The sequence below is a fragment of the Macrobrachium rosenbergii genome, chromosome 48 (genome assembly GCF_040412425.1).
Source record: "Macrobrachium rosenbergii isolate ZJJX-2024 chromosome 48, ASM4041242v1, whole genome shotgun sequence".
NCBI classification, from domain to species: domain Eukaryota; kingdom Metazoa; phylum Arthropoda; class Malacostraca; order Decapoda; family Palaemonidae; genus Macrobrachium; species Macrobrachium rosenbergii.
In genome coordinates, this window is record NC_089788.1 from 6,456,453 (window position 1) to 6,479,928 (window position 23,476).

General features: G+C 35.7%; 1 protein-coding gene across 3 annotated transcripts; it reads right to left on the minus strand.

The window, feature by feature from the left end:
• Positions 1-740: 740 nt before the first annotated feature.
• On the minus strand, positions 741-21,587 carry LOC136831211 (WD repeat-containing protein 13-like). Of its 3 annotated transcripts, XM_067091220.1 has the most exons (12): positions 21,453-21,587; positions 18,336-18,472; positions 17,781-17,867; positions 15,178-15,233; positions 14,649-14,783; positions 12,904-13,107; positions 11,305-11,458; positions 8,938-9,104; positions 7,040-7,183; positions 5,023-5,201; positions 3,579-3,697; positions 741-1,776 (listed from the first exon to the last, which is right to left on the minus strand). In XM_067091220.1, exons 3-12 carry the CDS (start codon positions 17,854-17,856, stop codon positions 1,598-1,600), a joined length of 1,413 nt encoding a protein of 470 aa, XP_066947321.1. In that variant the 5' UTR covers positions 17,857-17,867; positions 18,336-18,472; positions 21,453-21,587; the 3' UTR covers positions 741-1,597. The 3 variants fall into 3 exon arrangements, with proteins under 3 accessions (XP_066947321.1, XP_066947323.1, XP_066947322.1); XM_067091222.1 differs by lacking the exons at positions 17,781-17,867; positions 21,453-21,587 and having other exon boundaries at positions 1,459-1,776; positions 18,336-18,473; XM_067091221.1 differs by lacking the exons at positions 15,178-15,233; positions 21,453-21,587 and having other exon boundaries at positions 1,459-1,776.
• Positions 21,588-23,476: the final 1,889 nt, after the last annotated feature.

The following is a 23,476-nucleotide window of genomic DNA, read 5'->3' on the forward strand; positions in this document are numbered from 1 at the left end:
TAGATTTTCAGATTCTTGACTGCTTCTCTCTTCATCTCTTCTTCTTTCACTATCAACTTAGAACTTGGTAGTATATGATGCAGATTATCACACTGTGATACTTATCTTTGATGTTACCTATACTTATCACCATGAAATGCACTGGTACTTCAGCTTCTCCACTGTATTCATTATCAACTTCTTAAGCTTTCAAAGATCATGTTCAACATTAATTCTTGACTCTGGCATGATTCTAACATTATTTCTCCCTAAAACTTTCTCTGCACGGCCACACCTCACCACGTCCTCAAATCCAACTCAAGTATCTTCTGAGTCCCAAAAATAAAGGTAAGGGCCCTATTACTGTATGTGCTACCTGATGATGATAAATTTGGGATTTAATTACAATGCAACAGTTAAAAACAAAATAGTTTATTAGATTTAAAACTAAAACATTCAGGAATGTGTAATTTATTCGGAACAAATAAAAGAGTATCAAAAATGAATGCATAAAAATTATATCTAATTTATGTTTCCCAATATTTTTGCAGATTAACAGTTAACCTCTGCAACATATTTACGTGGCTCAATTCTTTCCACGTGGCTTTTCTTTAGAAATAAAAATACATTACCATATACATCACTGAGAGCAGAATTTTAAAAATTACCTTTCTGCAGATATATATATATATATATATATATAATATATATATATATATATATATATATATATATATATATATATATATATATATATAATGAAACTTTTAAAAATGCCCCATATCAATGTTCATAAAAGTGTGCTTATTCTAAAACCTATACCTCACATTAAACAGCTAAACCCATATACTGTAGTGTAGTTTTCTGTATATTTAGCATGACATTTAATGTAATTAATAATTTTAAATTGCTAGATCCAAAATTATATTGCTCATTCAAATCCAATCAACAGAATATTAGCTGTTTTATATATCTGTATCCTTAGGATACCTCAAGAAAATATGTTTTTTATTGCTTAATTTTTACCATGTTTTTGGAAGACCCAAAGGAAACAATCCAATGATGCTACATGTATAACAACTAAAATTCTTTTTGTTGACCTTAAATATAGTTTCTTTACATGGCTTTTTATACATTCCCAATGGCAAATATTCAAGCTATGCTTCTGTTCATCACAGCAGTTTAAAGGAAACAATAACATATGGTTCTTATGCACTACTTACTGATGATAAAAGTTGCAGTTAGACAATTTTCAGTGGAAACAGGACACACTGAAAGGAGTTAATATTTAACTGAGATGTAAAGCTTAATATTATTTTCCCAAAAATATCACTGATTATTATTGTGGTTAATAAGTTAACTGCAGTTTAGCATAGATGCTAAATACTGTAAGATCTTTGATCCCCTTCAAAACTGCCAGAACACCATTATTCCACAAGAAAATTATGGCATTATTAAAGTTCACGAGTTGTCCAAGGTACCTCTTTCGTGAAAAAATATTGGAATACTACAATGTACCCCAAAAATTCGTCCTTATATCAAACCAGATCCAAAGTATGAATGTTTCTAACATAAACTACAAAACTGTTAAAACAATGAAATAAAAATAGTATTTAGCTCACTGTCGTTTCCAAACAATGACAAGGCCGGTAGCATCTGATGTTGCTAAAAGAGATTCATTGTAGTTAAAAGTTACGCCTAAAACTGGAGCAGCGTGACCTTGAAGGCGATTAATAAGAGGTCTTGTGTCCCTCTCAACATCAAGAAACCAGACACTACAATCTTCACAGCCACTTACTGAAAGAGAAGACATATAAAATTACTTACGGCAGAAATTCAAAACCCGGATTAGTTTAATATCTTCAATGTCTCCTCAAGTCTGACCTTTCAAAAAGATATAATGGAATAACTGTCGTGGGTTACACATGCAAAACATTTGAAATGCTGTTCAAATGTATTTAAAATGTATTCTTTGACATTTGCTGTACAGCAATGTCTACTTTCTTGCACAAAATTTTCTGAAGTCCATTCTTATTGAATACCAATGAAACAAAAAACTCAATCACTCCCTTCCTCAAGGCATGCTTCTTTAAACCTATGGATAGAACATTCTGCTTTCTTACTTTCTGCCTTCCACTTTTCTTCTATTTCCCTTGGTCTCTTCCTACTAAGCTGATATGTGTATATAAGATCTCATGACTAAATCCTTAGGATACACCCCACAAGTCTCATGATGTGACTCAGTATTTCTAACTACTTTTGAACAACACCTCTCCACATGGTATGTCCAGTATAATATATGTAATACATGGATTAAACTTTGCAAATAAATCTAAAAATAAAACAGTTACATTCTTCAACAATGTTCAACCGTGATAAGGAACTGAAATTTCTAATAAATTTTATCTGTAATTTATTCTTCTGTAGCTAACTTATTTATATCATGGTGTTTGCAAACTGGTTAAGTAAATACAATAGTATACCAGTATATCTATTCACAATTTCATCTTTTGCCATCATATACTTTACTTTATCTTATAAATAGGGATATGTTATTTACCCAAAACATGAAATACAGAGGGGAGATTGAATGTGTAAATGCTCTGTTTTGATCATTGAAATAAATTATTTTTCAAAGACTAAAATACTAGGGTTAAAGCTTGAGATAATTTCTTCACAGGCCAGACTCATAAGGGCAGAGCTGACAAATATTTAGTGAGAGTTAGCTTCCATAAAAGACATGAGTTTGAAAACATGTGAAGTATGTTACTAGCAAAAACATCTAGACAATGATAAAATCAATTCTGATAGAAAAAAAAATAGACTCATAACAGGCTCCACACTACACAAAAGGGTGGGATGGAAGAAAGGGAGAAGCACTGATGAGTGAAAAAACAATGTAAAAGAGTGATTAACTGGTCACATCACCTACTGATGAGGATGGATGACAGACAAGGTGATATTACTCCTACAAAGGGGAACTTCACTCATCACCTAAGGCTATCTACAAAAATGGTTAATTTTTATACAGGAAAGGAAAAGAAGGATTTAACAGCGCTTAGGACTTCCATTAGGTACGAAGGGTTAAGTCTTTTCAAACTACTATGGGGAATCTGTAGCACTAGATGATTAGTCCTCTTATTCATTTGTGACAAAGAGGACTAATATGCACTGAACAAAAAGTACCTAAATGTTGTATTAGCCATCCACAGGACAATATAGAACACCTCTAACATTAATAATTCAGATTACACCTGGTCAATGCTTTACCAAAGTATTTCAGTCATGACACAAAATATACCGTTTAATTCATCCAAAAATAAAGCTGGAGAGGAGATAAAGGATGTCACATCTGAAAGCTAACACTAGATACGGAGGGGAAACAAAGCAACTAAGACTGCGGCAACATCATGAGCAGGTGGTTCCCCAAGGTGAGGGGTACACACTAAAGTGGAAGGCTTCTACTGACAGTTTTATTCTCAGATAATACCAAATTTTTATAGCAGTACAACATTGGTAAAGTAACAAGTGTACATACTGTCCTAACAATTTTATGTAACAATCCTTTCAACCACATAATGCAGCATATTTGAACTTACCTACACAAGCACCCTGCCTGAAAGACATTAAAGGACAAAAAGTTGAACGAACTGGTTGATACGAATGAGCGACAGTGAATTTCCGCTTCAAGCGGAGTCCTCCTTCCTTATCTACAACCCTGAAATGATAAAAAAAAACACTAAATTAAGATACTCTTTGCTGATAAAAAAACAAAAACAAAAACTGTTGACAGCCAGGAGAAAAGTTTTACATTTAAACTTCATTGACACACTACCTTGAGTTAATTTAACAATGTGAATTTAGAAAAGAAATAACATATTACTGTGGTGTCACTGTTCTAGATATGATGGAACATGCCCTAGTATACTAGTGACAATATCCTACAATGCTCTGAAAAACACATACAGAATGATTATTCATGGCTAATCTAAATCATGGGCAATGAGAAGTTTTCAAGTTTGCATGAAACAGCATTTCATGTTTTGCTATACAGTACAGAAGTCTGCAGACACAATTTATGAATCACATCATCTAAAATTTGGCCATAGCTGGAATACACTGAACAAAATGGCATACTCAGATTTTGGTATTCAAGATCAAGATCTTTGGCCAATGAAGATTCAAAGATTCAAGATTCTATGTGTGTTATATATTTTTATTGCCCTGTTCCACTGCGCTAGACACAAAGAGTTATCAGATACATAAATCTAGGCAATAGATGCAAGGATCATCAGAAAAAACAATAAATGAAAAAAGCCTCCAAGTTTAAACAACTCAAAATGATTTCCATGAGCAATATTTCTTAGTCAGTTACACTTTAACTGAATGGTGTCTATCTGCAAATACAAAATTGACTTCCTACTTGATTTAATTTTCTTTTGATCTCAAAAGTCCTTACACAATACAGGCAGTCCCCAGGTTACGAGGGGCTTTGATGTTCGAGCTTACGACACTCTTCAAATATATTAATCAAAAGTGATTTCCCGGGTTACAACGCATGTTCCGGGGTTACAAAGCCAATCCGACGGAAGAAATATGGCTTCAAAATGGCAGTGTTCAAAATTTTAAGGTTTTTTTTAATGAAAAATCAATGTTGTTTTAAAACAAAGGATTAAAAAGCAGTTTTTCTTACAATTTTTGACAATTGTCGGCTTACGACAAGCGTTGGAAAGCCCTATCATAAACCGGGGACTGCCTTAAATGCTAAGGATCTATGGAAATTAACAGTTTAGTGCAGTTTTAAAAATAAACCAGAAATAGAAGGCAAATTGAGCTTGCAGTATAAAAATTTAGAACCTATATTTTTGAAAATTTCAAGAACACAAATACAGGCAGTCGGTTACTGGCGGGTTCCGTTTCTGAGGGTGTGATGATAACTAAAATCACTTTTCGGTGAAAAACACAAATGTATAAAACCAGAAAACCGGGGACTGCCTGTATATAAAAAAACAGTACTGCACACAATACAATATACCGACTAACCTATAAAGGAGGAGTGCATTACATGCTGCACTAACAAGAAGAGTGGGGTTGGGAGCTTCTCGGCTAGCCCAAGTACGTGCAGACAAGCTCGTAATGGCAGCTCCTTCACTGACCATGCAGCGTTTACCTTTCTTCAAACCTCCACTTCCAAGATCAAAGAGGAAGGAAATTATAGTTCCCTGTAAAATTGCAGATCATTAACTAATAACACCTATATAAGTTTACATTAACACAAACAAGAGTATAAGTTAAATTACAGCTATGTATACTCTTTTGTTCATTTACCTCAAGAATCTTGAGTCCAATTAAAAGCACTTGGGGAGCCAGCATTATATTAAACAAAACCAAACTTGACCAGCATTATTTGTCATTATTAAATAGTTTAATCAAAAGATGACACATAAGGTCTGATCTTACCAATAGTATTTTTAAGCAAAATCTTTTTACATTTCATATTTTGGTAACAAAAACCATTGCCTCATAAGACACAATAAAATACAAAAATGGACTTTAAACAAGAAATTTAGGAATGTAAATTAACAGGAAATGTATACAACTCTGCAATTGAGGTAACATCATCAAATTGACAACCCAACTGCACTGGTGAATTACTAGAATTCTGATCCTACTCAGCTTGGTAAGCCTAATCCAGTAACAAGGTGACTGACTAAATGGGGGGATGGCTGACTGCCTTGACAAATAAGATACCTAATTTGGAAGGCTGAAAAGTCATTAAGAATGTAATCCACATGATGATGATGAAGCAAGACAAATAAAGGGGCTGAGAAGAAATGTACCAAGTTATCTGTATGCAATATTCCCAAGGTAGAAGAAAGGCAGAATAGCATCTTGAATTCCTAAATTTGACCTGGCTGATCAACAAACTCTTTTGATGAGACTAAAGTAATCAAAGCCCAAACTCTAAGATTTTGAAGTCTGGTGAAAGGGATGTTCTCTTTTATCATCCCTTTTAATAGTATTTTTGTCGAAATGCTACAATGGTCTTGAGACTGGGTTAAACAAGTGCTAAAAGTATGGTTTTAAAGGAACCAGTGGTGAGGATATCAATTTACAGAGCTTTGATGGGAGAAAGTGATGTACATTTATTAGGTTTTGACACATTTGAAAAGAATGGAATGGAAAAAGGTCCCCTAGAAATCATCATGACTTGGAAGCTCCAATGAAGTTAGGAAGGAAAAAGAACACTGCTTGTCAGATCTGGTGAGACATGAGCTGGTAATCCATGCAATTTGCTGATACATTCAGCTGAAGTAAACATTGCAATTCTTATCTGCTGGGATAATAAATTGTCGTAGTCACCTAGAGTCCAAAACCCATATCACAGATGATGTTTTCCTGCGTGTTAATCTTTAATTTTGAATTTAATATCATTATCATTTACTCAATAGCATATACAAGAGTATGCAGGGTCAGGGTTATCCAGTAGTGAGTGCCATTAACTAATGCTACATCTGATCACTGAATTTTTTTATGACTATTTCAATCCATTTTTTCTCATTGGTCTTGGTCTGTTGTCTCACCCAAGTATTGGGTTTCATCATCCTTATCAGCTAGATACTTATCAGGGTCTAGCCATTGCATAGTTGGTTCACTGGTTATTACACTACAAGAACCACCACTCAGCTTTCAAAGAACTGGTCTATGTATAGTATATAAACTCATACAATAACATGACAGAACAAAGGTGACACTAAATATCATTCATAAGACTAAATCTCCACTTGTCTTTTCCACAAAAACCATAAAAACCTTATACTGTAATACTGAATTTCTGAAAGGTCAAAAAGTTACCCCATGGTAAAATCTCAAGTTAATGGAATATACTAAACTGTTTGTGCACATAAATTGCACGTAGCTTACAACATACAATAGCATCTGATTTGTAAATTCTTCCATTCTCATTACCAACTTACATTCACAGAAAGGTATAGCACACAAAAAACTACAATTTGTAATAAAGTATACATGTATTTAAATGACAGCTGAACATACTAACCTTGTCATCTCCAGCCCATAAGGTTTTACCTGATGAATCAAATGTTAAAGCAGTAACTTGACCCCCAACCTTACTAGTGCCCCCTTTGGGATAGTGGCCGGTAGAAATATTCAATACCTGAACAAGTCCTCGGCTATTGCCAAGCTATTGCGTGAGTTAAGAAATTCTTCATCAATACAAATCATTCAACATATGGGATATACAACTAGGAATCAAGTTCAACAAAGTGCATAAAACCTTCCTTCTTGAAGCTTCCCCAAAAAGCTGCAACAGTACAGTGTTGTGTGCAAAAGGACATCATGCATGATATGGATTAATATTTAAAGTTAACCAAAAGTTAGTAAACACACACATCTGAAAGAACAAACTGTCCAAAAATACTTAGCCCTACACTTCCATATCAACTGATAAAAATACCATCTAAGGCATAATTTTAATGTCAAAACCCAGAGCAATTCCACTGATACACATCACTGATTTATTAATGACTTTCTTCAATGTGTGTCCTGGGTTAGACTAATACCCAAACTCAAACTGCCTTGTTAGCATCACCGTTAATCCCTATTTACAACCTAGGCTATAAGAAGCTTTGAAACAAATAACAGTGGAGACAAGTAACTATTAAGTGATGTGACTTGAGACAAACAAAAGATGCACGAAAGATCACACCACCAACAGCAAAAACCATATATAACGCAATAAAAAAATTTATTGAACATAAAAATATATGAATAAAATGGAAAATATACACTTTTTTTTACTAATATAAAGAGGTTGAAATGAAAGATGATGTAATTTTGGAAAGGTAATTAGATGATGTAATTTTGGAAGGGTAACTGCCCAAAAGAAGCAGAGTTGTTGTCTGAGATGACCTGGCAAAGACTAAAGCTGTTGAGTGGCTACCAACACCAGAAAGACAGTTTACGTCTTGGAATTTGTCTGACATCCAGAAATTGGCAATGGAAGCCATTTATACTGTAATGACTGTGGACAAAGTAAGGCCCTTTCCACCATAATGAATGCTACTTTATTTGAGACTAAATTTATATTAAAATAAGTCATATTTTACACCTTTCTCTTTTATTTCCTTTTTGGTATTTCCTTGATCCTTTTTGGTATTTCCTTGATGCTTACTACTTCTTCTTGCTTCCTTTAACCCATGGCGGTATTTTAGATGCTATACTAGAATTAATGGAATGAGTTTATAAAGCTATCAGTCTGCTATATTACTCTTTTTTGCATCACTTAAAATCACTCATTTTCTAACTTCAACTGTTGTCTGCTATATTGAAATTTCTTTTAGTTTTTCTCAGTCTCTTACTAAAGAAACCTTACATACAAAATGAAATCAGTAAAAAACTCAACCACTTTTAAAGGATTCTGGACATGAACAAAGGCTAGCACTGCCTTCAAAGTGCATGAAAGGCTATTTGTTTCATTTATTATGCTGTAAATATGCACTTTTCCCATTCTGTCTCAGTTTATAGAGCACATTATCAAATATTCAACCTACTCTCTTCTTGCAATTCATTTTACTACACATCCTGTAACCTGTCACTTTCTCTTCACTCAAGGTATGCTATCATTATGTTAATTCTTATAACTTTCCAATGTGATCTACTTCATATAACTGATTTACCTTGTTCTACTCAGTTAATGACTTGCTTACCTAGTCAACAATACTTACAACTTGCTTACAGTTCCTATTCATTTGCCATACCTCATAACCTAAATAAATCAAACACTTTCTCAAAGTGAAAAGTTTGTCAAACAAATGCAATAAAAAACATTTCATTAAACAAAGCATAACAACTACTGGTCATTAATACAACCAGCGTACAAAACTGTCAACGCTATGCAAAATACCACCCAAATGTCAAAAGCATATAAAAGGATACAACAGCCCAATTGGAATTGAGAGGGTGAAAAAGGCACGACAAAACACTTGCACCAGCCTGATCATTCACAGTCCGCAAACACTGACCAGTTGATGAACTCCATAGACATACCACACCATCATCTCCACTGGACAGAAGCAAGTCATTGGTTGAAGACCAATCAAAACCTGAAAGAGAAAAACTATATAACAAAAGTACAAGCACCATACACTATGATATTGTAGGCTACTCCATAACATCATTATCATAAAATTGTACAGTCTGACCACTAATTAAAATTTCCCTGATGCCTTTATTCTTAATTAAAGGGAAAGTTGTGGCAGAAAATGCTCATATAGACTGGCAGATAACTGAGAAGAGAAAGAACAACATAAGGAGGTAAAAGTAATTTTACAAAAACTACTACACAAGGAAGGACTTTAAAAATTAAATCTTTTTTTTCCTATGCAAATCCATTATATAGCCTTTTCATACTTTTGTACAAGTTGCAGACCCTTTCAATTATGGAAGAATAAAGGTAGTACTGTCAAACACGGAGAGCACTGTTTTTAGCCACTGGTTGCAGGGGCTTTAAAAAAGCAAACTGACTCGCTGATTGTATTGTCTAAACCTATTATAAATGCAAAGGTGGAAGGAAAGTAATCTTTATGAAAGTAATGAATACATACAAAAATTAATTCTTTACTGTACCCTAAGAGGCAACCTCTACCAAAACACCCTCATAAGCCTTCTAAATAACTTACTTCAAACATAAAGAAATAGTACTTATACACTCTTAGTCATCTGGTATTCCACCTCAAAAGTCTTCAGTTTTTCAAGATACTCCCTGATGACTCTGCCTGCAAAAAGCAGAATATTCCTTTCATGGGGAGCCAAAGATGAGCAGCAAATGACAAACTGCAGGGTCTCATGATGCAGAAGTTTGAGTCTGCGACAAAATCTGAAGCAAACAAAAGCCAACTTCATTTGAGTCCTCTGAGTGGGTGACACTGCTGGAGATCAGGTGGACTTCACGGACTCTCTCACTTAAGAGAAAGATTTCAGGGATGATTTCTCCAGAGGCTTGTAGGGAATTTTGGTTTATGCTCTTTAGGACAAGAGGTAGACCCCAACAAGATAATTTGACAAGTCTAGCAGGTACTTCACTTTCAAAATGCTGACATACTTTAGCTCTGAAGAAGAGTTCCAAACCTTACCATAAACTTCAAGGGCTTGAAAAAGAACTGAACAATAACTTCAGAAAGCTGACATTTACAGTTTCCTGTACCACCACAAAAACAGCAAGAAACCAACTATGGAATGTCTCAGCTGGACTAAGACCCCCTTGTATTAAATCAACCACAAAAGATTCCTCTCTTAGATTGGTACAAGTTAAATCCTGATATCTTCCATGGAGTGGCTATAATCTTTGCTGCTGCTGAAAAACCCTATGCCAATGATGGAATGCTGGATTACCTTTACATGTGAAGCCTGACTATGTCCAGGTATTGAGAAAACCTTGGAAATGCATCTGCTTCAGCAGCTTTGCTTGTTCCATTGGGGAAGTACCCTAGAGCATCCAAAAAGAAGTCTTGAAGGTCATGAAACCATTCTGACGTGGCCAAAGAGGAATCACAGAAGTCGTGCTCAGGTTAATCAACTGGAAAACCTTCACAAAGACCAGTCAGATCAGACTGAATGGAGGGAGGGCATAATGTGCAGTGCTCCAGAATATGTTTACATTGTTTTCCTTGGGCCAAAAGGTGGATGTTAACAGATGGCTGACATGGATCCTCTGATCTTCTTCCCCTCTGGTTTTTAGGGAGGGTAAATGCTTGTACAGAGAAGGTCACTTGTCATACTGCAAATCTGAGAGGTACTGGTGGGGGAGGTTACTTAGCGTCTGTAGGAGCAAGATAAATAGTCAACCTAGTCCTCTGTATTTTATGTACTCTTTATCACTCTCTCTGTAGTATATGTGAAACTAATTACCACACATACAATATATATCATGCTGGTGTAGAAACAATTTTGGTACAGTACAGAAACAACTTTATGTTGAGCATTCACGACTCTTTGTAAACATGCATCACTTGAGCTTTCTGAGTATTCTTTCATCAGGAACAGTAGCCATTATATTTTCTCGGTCTCTGTTTTTATAAAAATGGAAGCCAGAATTTTATATTCTGATGATAAAAACCATCATTTTAGTCCTCAGAGAGTTTATCAAGCCAGCATGGTAAAAAAAGATCTGATATCAGATGATTTCCATTAAAGGAGGCTAAAAACCATCCATGTCTGTCAGTGGGAGATACTTCTGTACAGCAAGATCAAATCCACATATAAAAACTAAGAAAACCAACAGTCAATAAAACACTAAATTCTTACCTGTGACTGCAGCAGTGTGATGTTTGAGTGTGTGCAAAACTCTTGGCTGACCTTCTGATACTTGACACAGCGATACAGTCCCATCAAGTGATGAGCAAGCTAAAAGTCCTTGGTCATTGTGAGCAAACTTCACCATTGTGACGCTATCTGTGTGCTAATAAAAAGAGATCATGTAACAACTTATCACAAGTGTGTATTTTACAACAAAATTCTTAACTGTAGTAGAGTTTATCAAAGTTATTCTTAAGTGGAAACTAACATAAAATCTGCTTATTATTAAATTACAGTTGTTAAAAAAATTGAACAAATGAACAGACAGTAATTGTTTGAGATTCAAACAATTTCATTGGGGTACTTTGCAGCAAAAATTTGTCCTCAATATTGATTACAATTATGGGATATACAAAATGTTTTCTAATACTGCTGTACTGTACTCTATAAATAAAGACTAGTCCACATGAGGCAACCATAAAATATTAAAAAATTCAACAAAATTTGACGTTATGTTACTATGCAAACCATTTTGCCTATTACTATAACGTACAGGGATTTTCAAGGAAATCACAAGCACTACAGATACTATATGGTTATTTTGTCCTAAAAAATATTTGGATATCAAAGAAACCACCAAACAACATTACCAGAGGCAGCCATGTACCTTTTAATTCACTTGGATGAATGTTTGGAAATCTATTTTGATACTACCTCTGATTTTGTCATCAGCATTAGTGGGCAACAGGTTAAAGTCTTTAAAAGTTCTCAATAACGTTTGAAGCTTATGAGGTCTGACTATTATATTTACAAAGTAGTTTCCTTATTACAAATTTTAACCAACCTAGCAAGCTACAATGTTTTCTGAAAAGGCTCCATTGCCTACTTTTATTCCCTTATGCAACTATAAATTTGACAACGTTCTGGTTAACCCACTTTTATTATTAGGTATTATCTTTATTACTATTACAGTATTAGCGTGTACAGGAGCAAACACAGTAATAAAACTAAGCCACTGGTGCAAAGGATGTGACTAATGACAACGGGTGACACAAAGGCAGTGAGATCTTTCTTTATTAAAAAACTCTTACTGTACATCTGTACATAAGATACAAAGTGTAAGTTTCAAAACTTATGGCAAAAGTGACAGAAATTTTTGTATCTCCCCTCTGATATTTATTAGTTTTGTGAAGCTGGGTATTCAAAGCTTGACACCAGAGAAAATCTATATAGGCTGTGAGTAACTGAATGTTTTTACAAGAGCATTTGCACACAGCAGACTTCCGTGAGGACTGAGAAGTTTACCATCCCCAAACAAAAGGTCCCCACCTCTCTCTAAATGTCACATTCCTATCTCTCCCAAAATCTGATCTGCTGTTGCCAGTCACAAGGCCCACCTTTGGTCAAATTTTCATAAAAATCTACACAGCTTTTATAATAGTTCTACAACAAACCACACATGAAAAAAAAAAAAAAAAACTAAACCATAACACAACCCTCGTCAGGATGAAAATCACTGGGCACCCAAATGTATCAAAGGAGAATACACGAGTTTTTCCTATCAGACATGAACTAAATGAATAAAACATTAAATTTCAAATGTCTTACCTGGTCAAAGATGTGATGGACACCTGAAAAAGCATAATTTTCTCCTATGGTAGTTCCACCTACAATTGCTCTTGATGCTTCTGCTCGCTGTGTGGGGACGACAGATCCTGCAGGGGGTGGGCCATGGGGCCCTTCAATCCCTTGACTGCCCGGCTGCAACATCACATTACTCATGCTACGGCTCATACAGCGGGGAGAATCTCCCTGGAAATGTAAAGGCCTCACAATTACAACATCCCTCCATTGACTGGCAAGCTACCATCATGCAGAGTGAAGAAGGGTTTATGCTGAAAAAATAATGATAATGGTAAAATACAAAGGTAAAGGCAATGCACTAGTATGTGAATAACAAGGAATATGACTGCTACAGCTTGGTTTGAATATGTAGTAGATGGTGCGAGAGGAAAGGTAAAAAAAAATGTTTCCACTCTCTCAATACTCTTTATCTATTCTTTTTTATCTTGCCAACCTGATTGAATAGGATCCCATAATCTAGTTACATTCAAGGCCCCAAGATATAATTTCTACCTACTCATGTCTCCTCCAGAATGAAACTCTTCTTTAATTATTCACTTGTAATAAGTACAGAATGTCCCATTTAGTCAGGAAAACTCTTATTGGATATGTCTATGATATTTATAGCAGGGATAAAAGACATCATATATAATAATTTTAATCCATCAAACCCATTTGTTACCCTTTCCAATTAAAAAATTAAAACACTTTACTTACACCAATAGCTTTACATGAATTAATGCATCACACTGACCTTGTAACACCCTTCAAACCAACAGAAGGAAAGAGTATTTGAAAACTTTCACTTCTATTATCACATAACCCGTCAAACTCATCCTTTCAAATACGAGAAAAATCTAGACTATCAATCAGAATGGCGAAATTAAATAACATCTGCAACTTGGACCCAGGTTTCAAAAATGTGCCGCTGGTAAATTTTGTTTATATTATTTCAATATACACTTTTGTTAATTATCCTAGAAAATCTCAATATACACTTTGTTAATTATCCTAGAAAACAATATAAAGACCATAAATATCTCCGGTTTGCAGGGGTATTTGTAAGAAATTTCCCATCTTCCCCTAACGCACTCATCTTTTCACTAACTTCTCTTGCTCCATAAGCTTCCCAGATGAGTATCATGGTCTAAACTTCAGGAGATGAAAGGGGATAACAGTCCTTTTTTTACAACTCTGCCAGCTTCCAGATCGGATTTACCACGCATGATGCAGCTCTGAGGAATGCTACATCCTTCAATGGCTGCCATTATGAAAGGTTTGCATACTGTACCCTACTAACCTCAATCAAAAAGATGCCCTGTACTTCAAAAATTTTTTCCTTTGCATGTACTTAGTTGTGGTTGTTTACTAGACCAGCAAAATTTTTATTACTAATTTCATGTTTATTACATATTTCCTTAGGCCAATGACCTTCCTCCTTCCCATTAGAGTGCAAGTAATGCATTAATTCAAGAGATCATCTAACTAAATAGGGAACATAAAAGGGACGGAGGGGGTTTCTAACCCAACATGAAAATCTCTGCATACTATGTGCATGCAGAGGGCCCCTTATACCAAACCACAATGCTAAGGTACCACTTTCTCTTTATGAAACTCGATGCTTTAAAAAAAGATTAAATTCTTCTTTACCAATAATGAATGCGAGGAATTTCAATAATATCAAATTGTATGTTCATTCTAGCTGTTTAAAAAGTCAAATGTACACAAACCTCTCCAGTCAAACGAGATGCAGAGCGCAGGCTTGCAGATCTACTCTTTAAACTCAGCTGATCAAAGGTGACACAATAGCGCTGCTGTAGTAAAGCAAGTCTCATGCGCAAGTAACTACGTACTTGAGCACTATCCTGTAACAACATACAATATTCATGTTTTAAGTTACAGTAATCTGAAGTGCCAAATGTAACTAAAACTCAATATGTAATCTATGCAATATATAAGCCCTCAATAAGACAGTAGTTTGAAACTTACAGTAGCATGTTCTGTTACTAATTTTCACTTTTAAAAAAAAATGTTACGACAACCCACTCAATACAGATAACACAATAATCAAAAACATGCTCCCTATAAAATAGACTTCATGAAAACTGTCCAAGCAAGACTTGATATGCATGAACATTTATCTAACTGAGTTTCTACCTCCTTAGAGAAATAATTTCAGGGACAACTAATCCGTATCTTTTTTAAAGATGGTAATTTCATCTTTAAAAAAAGATGGTTACAAGAATTGTATGGTGGTACCTCTTCTCGTGAACTGTCCCGAAGTAATTGGCTACGTCTCCGAATATAAAGTGTCTCTGAAAGAAACAAATGAATAAAACATTACTGATAACACTTTTACAACTAAATTTTCCCTGCCTGAATAAATTTTCTTGCGAGACGTTTTCATGGCACCTCTTTTACAATTTTAAAAATAAATGTTTATAAGAATTATCAATGTAAATACTCAAAACTTATGCAATGTTCTTCCAACATATAAAAGCAATATTGAAAAGCAGTATACAAGAGAGTAGGCAGTCAGTGACAAAATTAATTAAAAGAATAAAAGTTGGGTATATCTAAAACTTAGGGGTTAATCTCAGTAAAACAAATCTAGGGGGGGAAAGATGCTGGTCTTTGTCATAATAAATACTGAGAGAAGGGTTAATGACAAAATGGATCTAACAATAATAAATGCAAATGAAGATTCCGTCAGCGCTTGATGATATATTTTGACGAATTGTTGATATGGAGGATAAACGGGAGGCAATATGAAAGATGCACAAGTGGCACGGATTTGTGCAAATTTGAGAAAGCTTCTTTGATACGGCTGTTAAGGACGTAAGGAAGGCAATCAAGAGGTTAAAGAATGGACAGGCATCAAGAGGTAAAGGAATGGGATTATACAAATAAAATGCTATGGCAGAGTGGTGAAAGTGTGACTGAGTGGCTGACTAGGGTATGAGTCTAGATAAGGGAAAAGTTCCAAAGAAATGGTAGGAGGAATAATTGCTCCTCTGCATAAGGGTAAAGGTGACAAAAATTACTATATAAGTTAATAAGATTACACCGCTGTCAAGCATAATGCTTTTGTTTAGTAAAACTTTAAACATGTATTACTTAAAGAGGATGAACGGTTATAATTTACAAGGAAGAGGGTGTGTAGATCTAAACCCATTCAGCAGAATTAATAGAGATCCCAGGTTCAGTGTTTAGGAACTATAGTACAGAAGGCAATTTGTTAGGCAATTAAAAAGCTTCATGAGAATAAGATATGAGTGACTGGTTTGATGTGAAAGGGGATCTGGCACATGGGTGTGTTATATGACCATAGCTATTTCATTGCTCAATAAACAGGATGGCAAGAGAGGTTTAAGAAAGGACAATGAAATTATGTGGAAAAGCTGAGAAAAGAAAATAGTTTTTAATGAGTAGCATGGCTATTTGGAGATAAAAGTGGAGACTAGGGATAGTTTAGGCAGACTGCAGAAACTGGTGAAACAGCTTATAAGTGTATGTAAACATCTTATAAGTGTACATAAAAGAAAACAAGTAAAAAATGCACCGAAGTTTCTTTAGTGCAATCGAGTTTTCTGTATAGCCACTACAGCGTATAATCAAGGCCACCAAAAATAGATCTATCTTTTGGTGGTCTCAGTATAATGCTGTATGAGCTGCAGCCCATGAAACTTTAACCACGGCCAGGTGGTGGCCTATCCTATATTGTTGCCAGAAGCATGATTACGGCTAACTTTGGCCTTAAATCAAAGAAAAAATACTGAGGTTAGAGGGCTGCAATTTGGTATGTTTGATGATTGGAGGGCGGATGATTAACCTACCAATTTGCAACCCTCTAGCCTCAGTAGTTTTTGAGATCTGAGGGTGGACAGAAAAAAATGTGATCAGAAAATAGTGAGGAGGACAGACAAAGCCGGCACAATAGTTTTCTTTTACAGAAAACTAAAAGTTGGTAATATATGTGAGGAAGACTAAGCTATGAGGGCAATGGAAATTAAGATGATGTTAACACAGGTGGTTGATTTTTATTGGTATTTGGATGTAAATTCAACATACGAAGAGAAGTTCAGTATACAGATGCTAGCATATGAATATATAAAGGACCCACTGGACCAATACTCCTTTATGGAAGTCAAGTGTGGATTTTCAATACAAATAAAAAAAATGATTGACCTCTCGAGATGAACTTTTTGTGTAATAATTGTGAAGAAAAGAAGAATCAAAGATAACACGTATGAGAAACAAAGAAGTGGTAAAATGTTAGCATAGTTGAAAATAAAATTCAAAATGTTTTCAGATGGTTCTGTCATGTGGAAAGAACGGCAGACAATAAGTTGGTGAAAAACATGTACAATTCAAGTGTAAAGAGGAAGAAGGAAGAAAGCCCAGAATGCGCAGGACAGACAAAGTGAAAGAATTATTTATATCCAAGAAGCAAAAGTGTGTAAGCAATAAAGGGGAATGGCATAGTCTATGAGGCACATGAAGCAGTTAATGCTGTTAGTCTCTTACACAAGACGGTCAACCCCAATTTCACAATAAGAGGCAGTCACTGAGTCCCTTATTTTTTCCTTCAGAGCCACCCCTGTGTGAGAAGCAAGAGATTCATGTTTAAAAATAGACAGACAGACATAAGTTTTCTTGTAGAATGTTTTCAAACCTCTGGGGGTTAAGGATTACCTAGTCAGGGCCCTTTCTGTGTGGATTCAGAGTTTACTAAAAAGTTTCTGTGAGAGAGAGAGAGAGAGAGAGAGAGAGAGAGAGAGAGAGAGAGAGAGAGAGAGAGAGAGAGAGAGAGAGAGAGAGAGAGAGAGATTGTGCAGGCACAAAGATCGAATTTTACTTACTGAAACCTGGTGAAGCAGGAGCTCGGTGATTATTAAACTTTGCATCAACAGCTAATACTTGCTGCCATAAAGCCATTGTAGTTTCACCTAAATATGAAAATGAGCTCTTGAAAAAATGTCTGAATAAGAAAACAACATCCCTAATGATTAAAGACATTCCCACTTCAGTTTAATAAAGATTAAGGGTACTGTACAGTAATTTTTAGAAACATTACTTTCCAACTGAGACGATATATTTCCTAGTTCACACATTAGTACCGTCCTACACAAGCCTTAACCACCCAACTGTTAGTAGACATGACAAACCATTTTACCAAGTTAGATGATGCTTTAAAGGGATCAGGTGCCATAATTAACTATCTTGTTATTAAACCTAAAAACTGAACCAGCTTGCACTCCAGGTGCTGTATATCCATAAGAAACGTGAACGTTTGTAAAAGTATTGTCTTCTGTACAGACACTGCCTAAGCTTTTCTTTATGACTTAAGTGGGATAACTAAAAAATATTGTATCAAATGAAGAACTCGTTACAGGCTCGTATATTAGCATACTCACTTGTTGGAAAACCTTTACCCTGGCAGTGAGTAAAGGTTCAAGAAGTTTTCATCTTCATATATTTGCTGAAACAAAACTTGTGCAATGAAAGATACTACCATTTAGGTTGTTTTCTTGCATATAATCCACACTTCAACCTGTAAGATGAGAAGAATAATTAGAATAAGAAACTGACTCCTGAAGTACATAAATATGATAAAAGTTAGTCTCTAGGTATTACAAAGGTTCAAGCCCTCACGGTTTAAAAATAATGTACTGTGCAGAGAATTTTAGTGTCCAAATAAAAACTTTATTCACAATATAGGCAGTCCCTGGTTATCGGCGGGGGTTCCATTCCAACAGCATGATGATAAGCGAACATCGCTGATAACCGAAAATCGGAGATTTTCAGTGCCGATGACCAGATATCAGAGCAAATAACCGGAGATCAGCGCTTCTGTTAAGTTTGTGTCGGTGCCAAAACCCGATTATCAGCGCCGATAAGCAGAAATCGGCACATATCAGTGCCGAAAATCACTGATTTTCATCGCTAGACAAGTGCCGTAAAAGCAGATCGCCGATAACCGAGCCCGCCGATAACTGGGGACTGCCTGTAATCCTTTATCTGCAAGCCCTAACCTTTGTTCAGTTATTCAAATTCAAGTATCATTTACTTGAAAGAACTCATACACTGAAAAATACAGAGAAACTCCTCCTAAAGGACACTTCACCTCTGCTGTCTTCACACTAACTTGTATTTTCACTAAGTATGTGAACTCTTGCATTAATAGAAATATTTAATGAAAGTTGGTTTGATCATTGAAGCTTGGCAACAGGGGTCAATTACTGGTAGTTAGGTGAGGGGTTGAGAAACTGCCCACCCACTCACTTGACTGGCAATCACAAGCACATCTCAGGACTTACTAAAGCAACTCTGAACAGCTGGAATGGCTGACAGTCCAGGGAAGTACAAATTCTTCCCTTTGTGCTTCTGCACAAAACACAAGCATGGGAAGAGTCATGGTTGATCCCCTCCTCTCTGTAAGAGGTCAAGCAAGTTCACATAGTGGTGGTCTGTCATGCGTAAGCTTGTGAGCTGATCAACAAACTACATTCACAACCATCTGTTCTCACAAACAGGTACAGATCAATGTCTGTGAAAGGACTTGTGAGTCTTCTTGCAGAGGGCTGCCTTCCAAGCCTTCTCCCTATGCTTTCACCAGTCTGGTGATGAGGAAGACAAGGAAGACGGTGAAGATAAGGAGGAATAAGGGGGCAGTTCTTTGACCCCTTGTAACCTTGCACCACTAGGTAACTATACCCTATTATACCAATGACCAGACCAGTTGTCACTCAATGTAATCCCTATAAAAGACAAAATTTTGTATCCTCACATGATCAAACTATGATGCCTTAATTCCTGGCTGAATTTTAAAAACAAAGTTAAGTATACCTTAGTTTTACCAGACCACTGAGCTGATCAACAGCTCTCCTAGGGCTGGCCCGAAGGATTAGACATTTTTTCTGGCTAAGAACCAATTGGTTACTTAGCAACGGGGAGCAAGTGGTTCACCAGAAATAAATTCCTCTAACTCTTCATCATCACGGGAATTGAAACATCACCCAACAAAGAGCTTGAATTTAATAACTGTCATTGAATTAAGATTTCTGAATTATATGAACTGTTGAAATAAGATTTCTCTGAATGCTTATGTGAATTATGCACTGCCTTCCTGACAGGTCAGTGGCATTTTCCCCAACCCAAAAAACCTGCTTTCCCCCTACAGTCCATCATATTCATGAATACAGGGGAGAGAGGTAAACAAAAACGTGCAGTTTGCACCAAAATTAGGTTAGGCGTTATGGTTATAAATACATAGAACACAATGTTAACTGCCAGAAAAACAGCCTAGGCCTATATTTGGTTCACGTACACTACCTGGGATTACCATGGGCCTAATCCCCTTATGCTGACAGGCTAGCAGCGTAGGCTCTATCTGCAGCTAAAACAACCAATTCCTGATAAAAGTGCAGGTTAAAAAATGTTCGACATTATGAAAACCAGATTTTTTACCAACCAGTACACCATAAACTTGAACTAGCGTAGGCCTAACTCTCGGTGACAGTTCTGCCGTTTAGGAAAAATTTACCGAAAAGGTTATTAGACAGAGATGCGGTCTATATCAAATACTGTGGTATTTCTAAGTACAGTAATAGATTTGCACGGACTATTGCCTCAGAAATCGATTTCCCTATACAGGCAGTCACCCGGTTATCGGCGGGGTTCCGTTCCCGACGGCACGACAACAACCGAAAATTCGCCGCTAACTGAAAATTGGCGATAATAGCACTGATCCCCGGTTAGCGGCGCCGATAACTGGTGATCGGCGCCGCTGATAAGAGGCGATCAGTGCCGATAACCGGTTATCAGCGACGAAAATCCGGTCGTCGTCGTCGCTAGACAAGCGCCGTGAAACCGGATCGCTGGTAACCGAGGCCGCCGATAACCGGGGACTGCCTGTACCTTAAGTGTTGCCGATGAAGGAGGTGGTGTTGTTTATCGTCCGCCGATCATTTAAGTCATTAGGGAGCCACATGTTCGAGAAGGGATCGGCTAAGGAAATATAACCATACTGACCTTATGTACCCTAACCTAGCCTAACCCAGTGGGCCGTGTTATTTAGTCGGGGGGGCAGACACCCCTGCCGGTGGAAGGAAAAACCCTGTTTTTTAACAAAAGTTTCCCCTGTGACACTGTTCAAGCACGATACCATTCCAGGATGGTCAGCATACAAAAAAAATAATCAGTTATGAGGTTAATTACAGGTTAATTACAGTCGAACCGAGAAAAAATAACGGTTAATTGTTAATAAGAAACCGAAATATTATAGGATAAATAAATTAACAAACTAATACCCAATGCAAAGCTGTTCCATAGTTCTACCCTAATCTAGCACTGCCTAAGCCAACTAATTAAATAACTCTGCAAAAAAAATTACGTAGGCCTAAAACAACGTTAAGCCTAGGCCTATGCTAAGGGTTAAGGATTAACACCAGGGTTGCCTCAGCTTAGGCCTATATATCCAACTAGCACCAGACAGTCATCACTCGTAAATTTAATAAATCTGAATATATTACCGTCAAGATGCGTTGCTGCTTTTGGTGGACGTTTGGTACCGTTTTTCAAACTATTTTGGATGAGAAAATTGAACGTAGGCCTAAAAGTAACACCAACCCGTACGACAGGTGAAGGCGCGTTCTATTAAACCAGACTGGAATGGAGTGTTTGTTTATAGTTCGTATTTGACTGTTGCTGTGGTGTTTTTTTTTTAAATGGAATTCACTCGTTGTGAATAATGCAATGTGAAAATTTTATGCATTGCAAAATGCAATCATTAATAAGCGGAAAGTAAATTAGCAGGAATGATAATTGTGCTTATGATAAAAATGAGTGCCAGTTTACAGGTCGTATTTGACAATTGCTTTGGTGTTTTCAAATAGAATGCACTCTTTGTGAATAAGGATGGAATATAAAATTTTAATACATTACAAAAGGCAATCATTAATAAGCAGAACGTAAATTAGTAGGAATTATAATGGTGTTCATAATAAGAATGAGTACGAGTTTACAGGTCGTATTTGACAATTGCTTTGGCGTTTTCAAATAGAATGCACTCTTTGTGAATAAGGATGGAATATAAAATTTTAATATACTACACAAGACAATCAGAAGTAAATTAGTAGGAATGATAATGGTCTTCATAATAAGAATGAGTACGAGTTTACAGGTCGTATTTGACAATTGCTTTGGCGTTTTCAAATAGAATGCACTCTTTGTGAATAAAGATGAAAAATTTTAATATACTACAGAAGACAGTCATTAATAAGAAACTAACATAAACTAGTAGGAATGATAATGGTGTTTATGATGAAAATGAGTGCCAGTTTACAGGTCGTATTTGACAATTGCTTTGGTGTTTTCAAATAGAATGCACTCGTTGTGAATAAGGATGGAATATAAAATTTTAATATACTACAGAAGACAGTCTTAATAAGAAGCTAACGTAAACTAGTAGGACTGATCAAGGTTTTTATAATAAAAATGAGTACTAGTTTACAGGTCGTATTTGACAATTGCTTTGGTGTTTTTTTTTTAAATAGAGTATACTCGTTCCGAGTTATGCTGAAATATAAAATTTTAATACATTGCAAAAGACAACCATTAATAGGAAGCAGAACGTGAATTAGTAGGAAGGATAATGGTGTTTATAATAAAAAAAATGAGTACGAATTTACGGGTCGTATTTGACAGTCGTTTTGGTGTTTTCAAATGGAATGCACTCGTTGTGAATAATGCAGAAATGTAAAAATTTTATACACTGCAAAAGGCAATCATTAATAAGAAGCAGATAGTAAATTAGTAGGATAATGGTGATTATAATAAAAATGGGTAGGAGTTTACAGTTCGTATTTGACAATTGCTTTGGTGTTTTTAAACAGAATGCACTCATTGTGAATAATACGGAAATATAAACATTTTAAACATTGCAAAAACCAATTATTAATAAGAACCAGAACGTGCACAAATTAGTAGGATACTTGGTGATGATAATAAAAAATTGAGTAAGTGTTTAAAGTTCGTATTTGCAACATTGTTTTGATGGTTTCAAATAGAATGCACTCATCATGACTACTATGGATACGTAAGATTTCTATAGACTGAAAAAGGCAACACATTTTAATACGAAGCAAAACATAAATTAGTAGGGTGTTGGGTGATGATAATAAAAAAATAAATCTAATAACACATGAGACTTCTTGTTAATGAATAGTCCAGGCGCGGTCTTACAAAAGGTAAATAGAAGACAACACAAGGAAAAAATGTTGCAAAGTAAAAATATGCTCTGATTGTGACTGCAATAAACTTCAACAAAAGTTTAGATTCTGAAAGGGGGACATTTTGAACGAATGCAGAATACGCCAAAAAATCATAGATGAAATTAGCACCACAAATGTAAAAACAACATGAATTTTTACCTTGGAGAGGGTCCAGAACATGAACTGGAAATTGCGAGTGGAATAAGACAAAAAGACACGACATCAACTTCATAGTTCTGGTTGCTAACAAATTTGATTTGATAAAAAAAGGAAACGATGGAAAT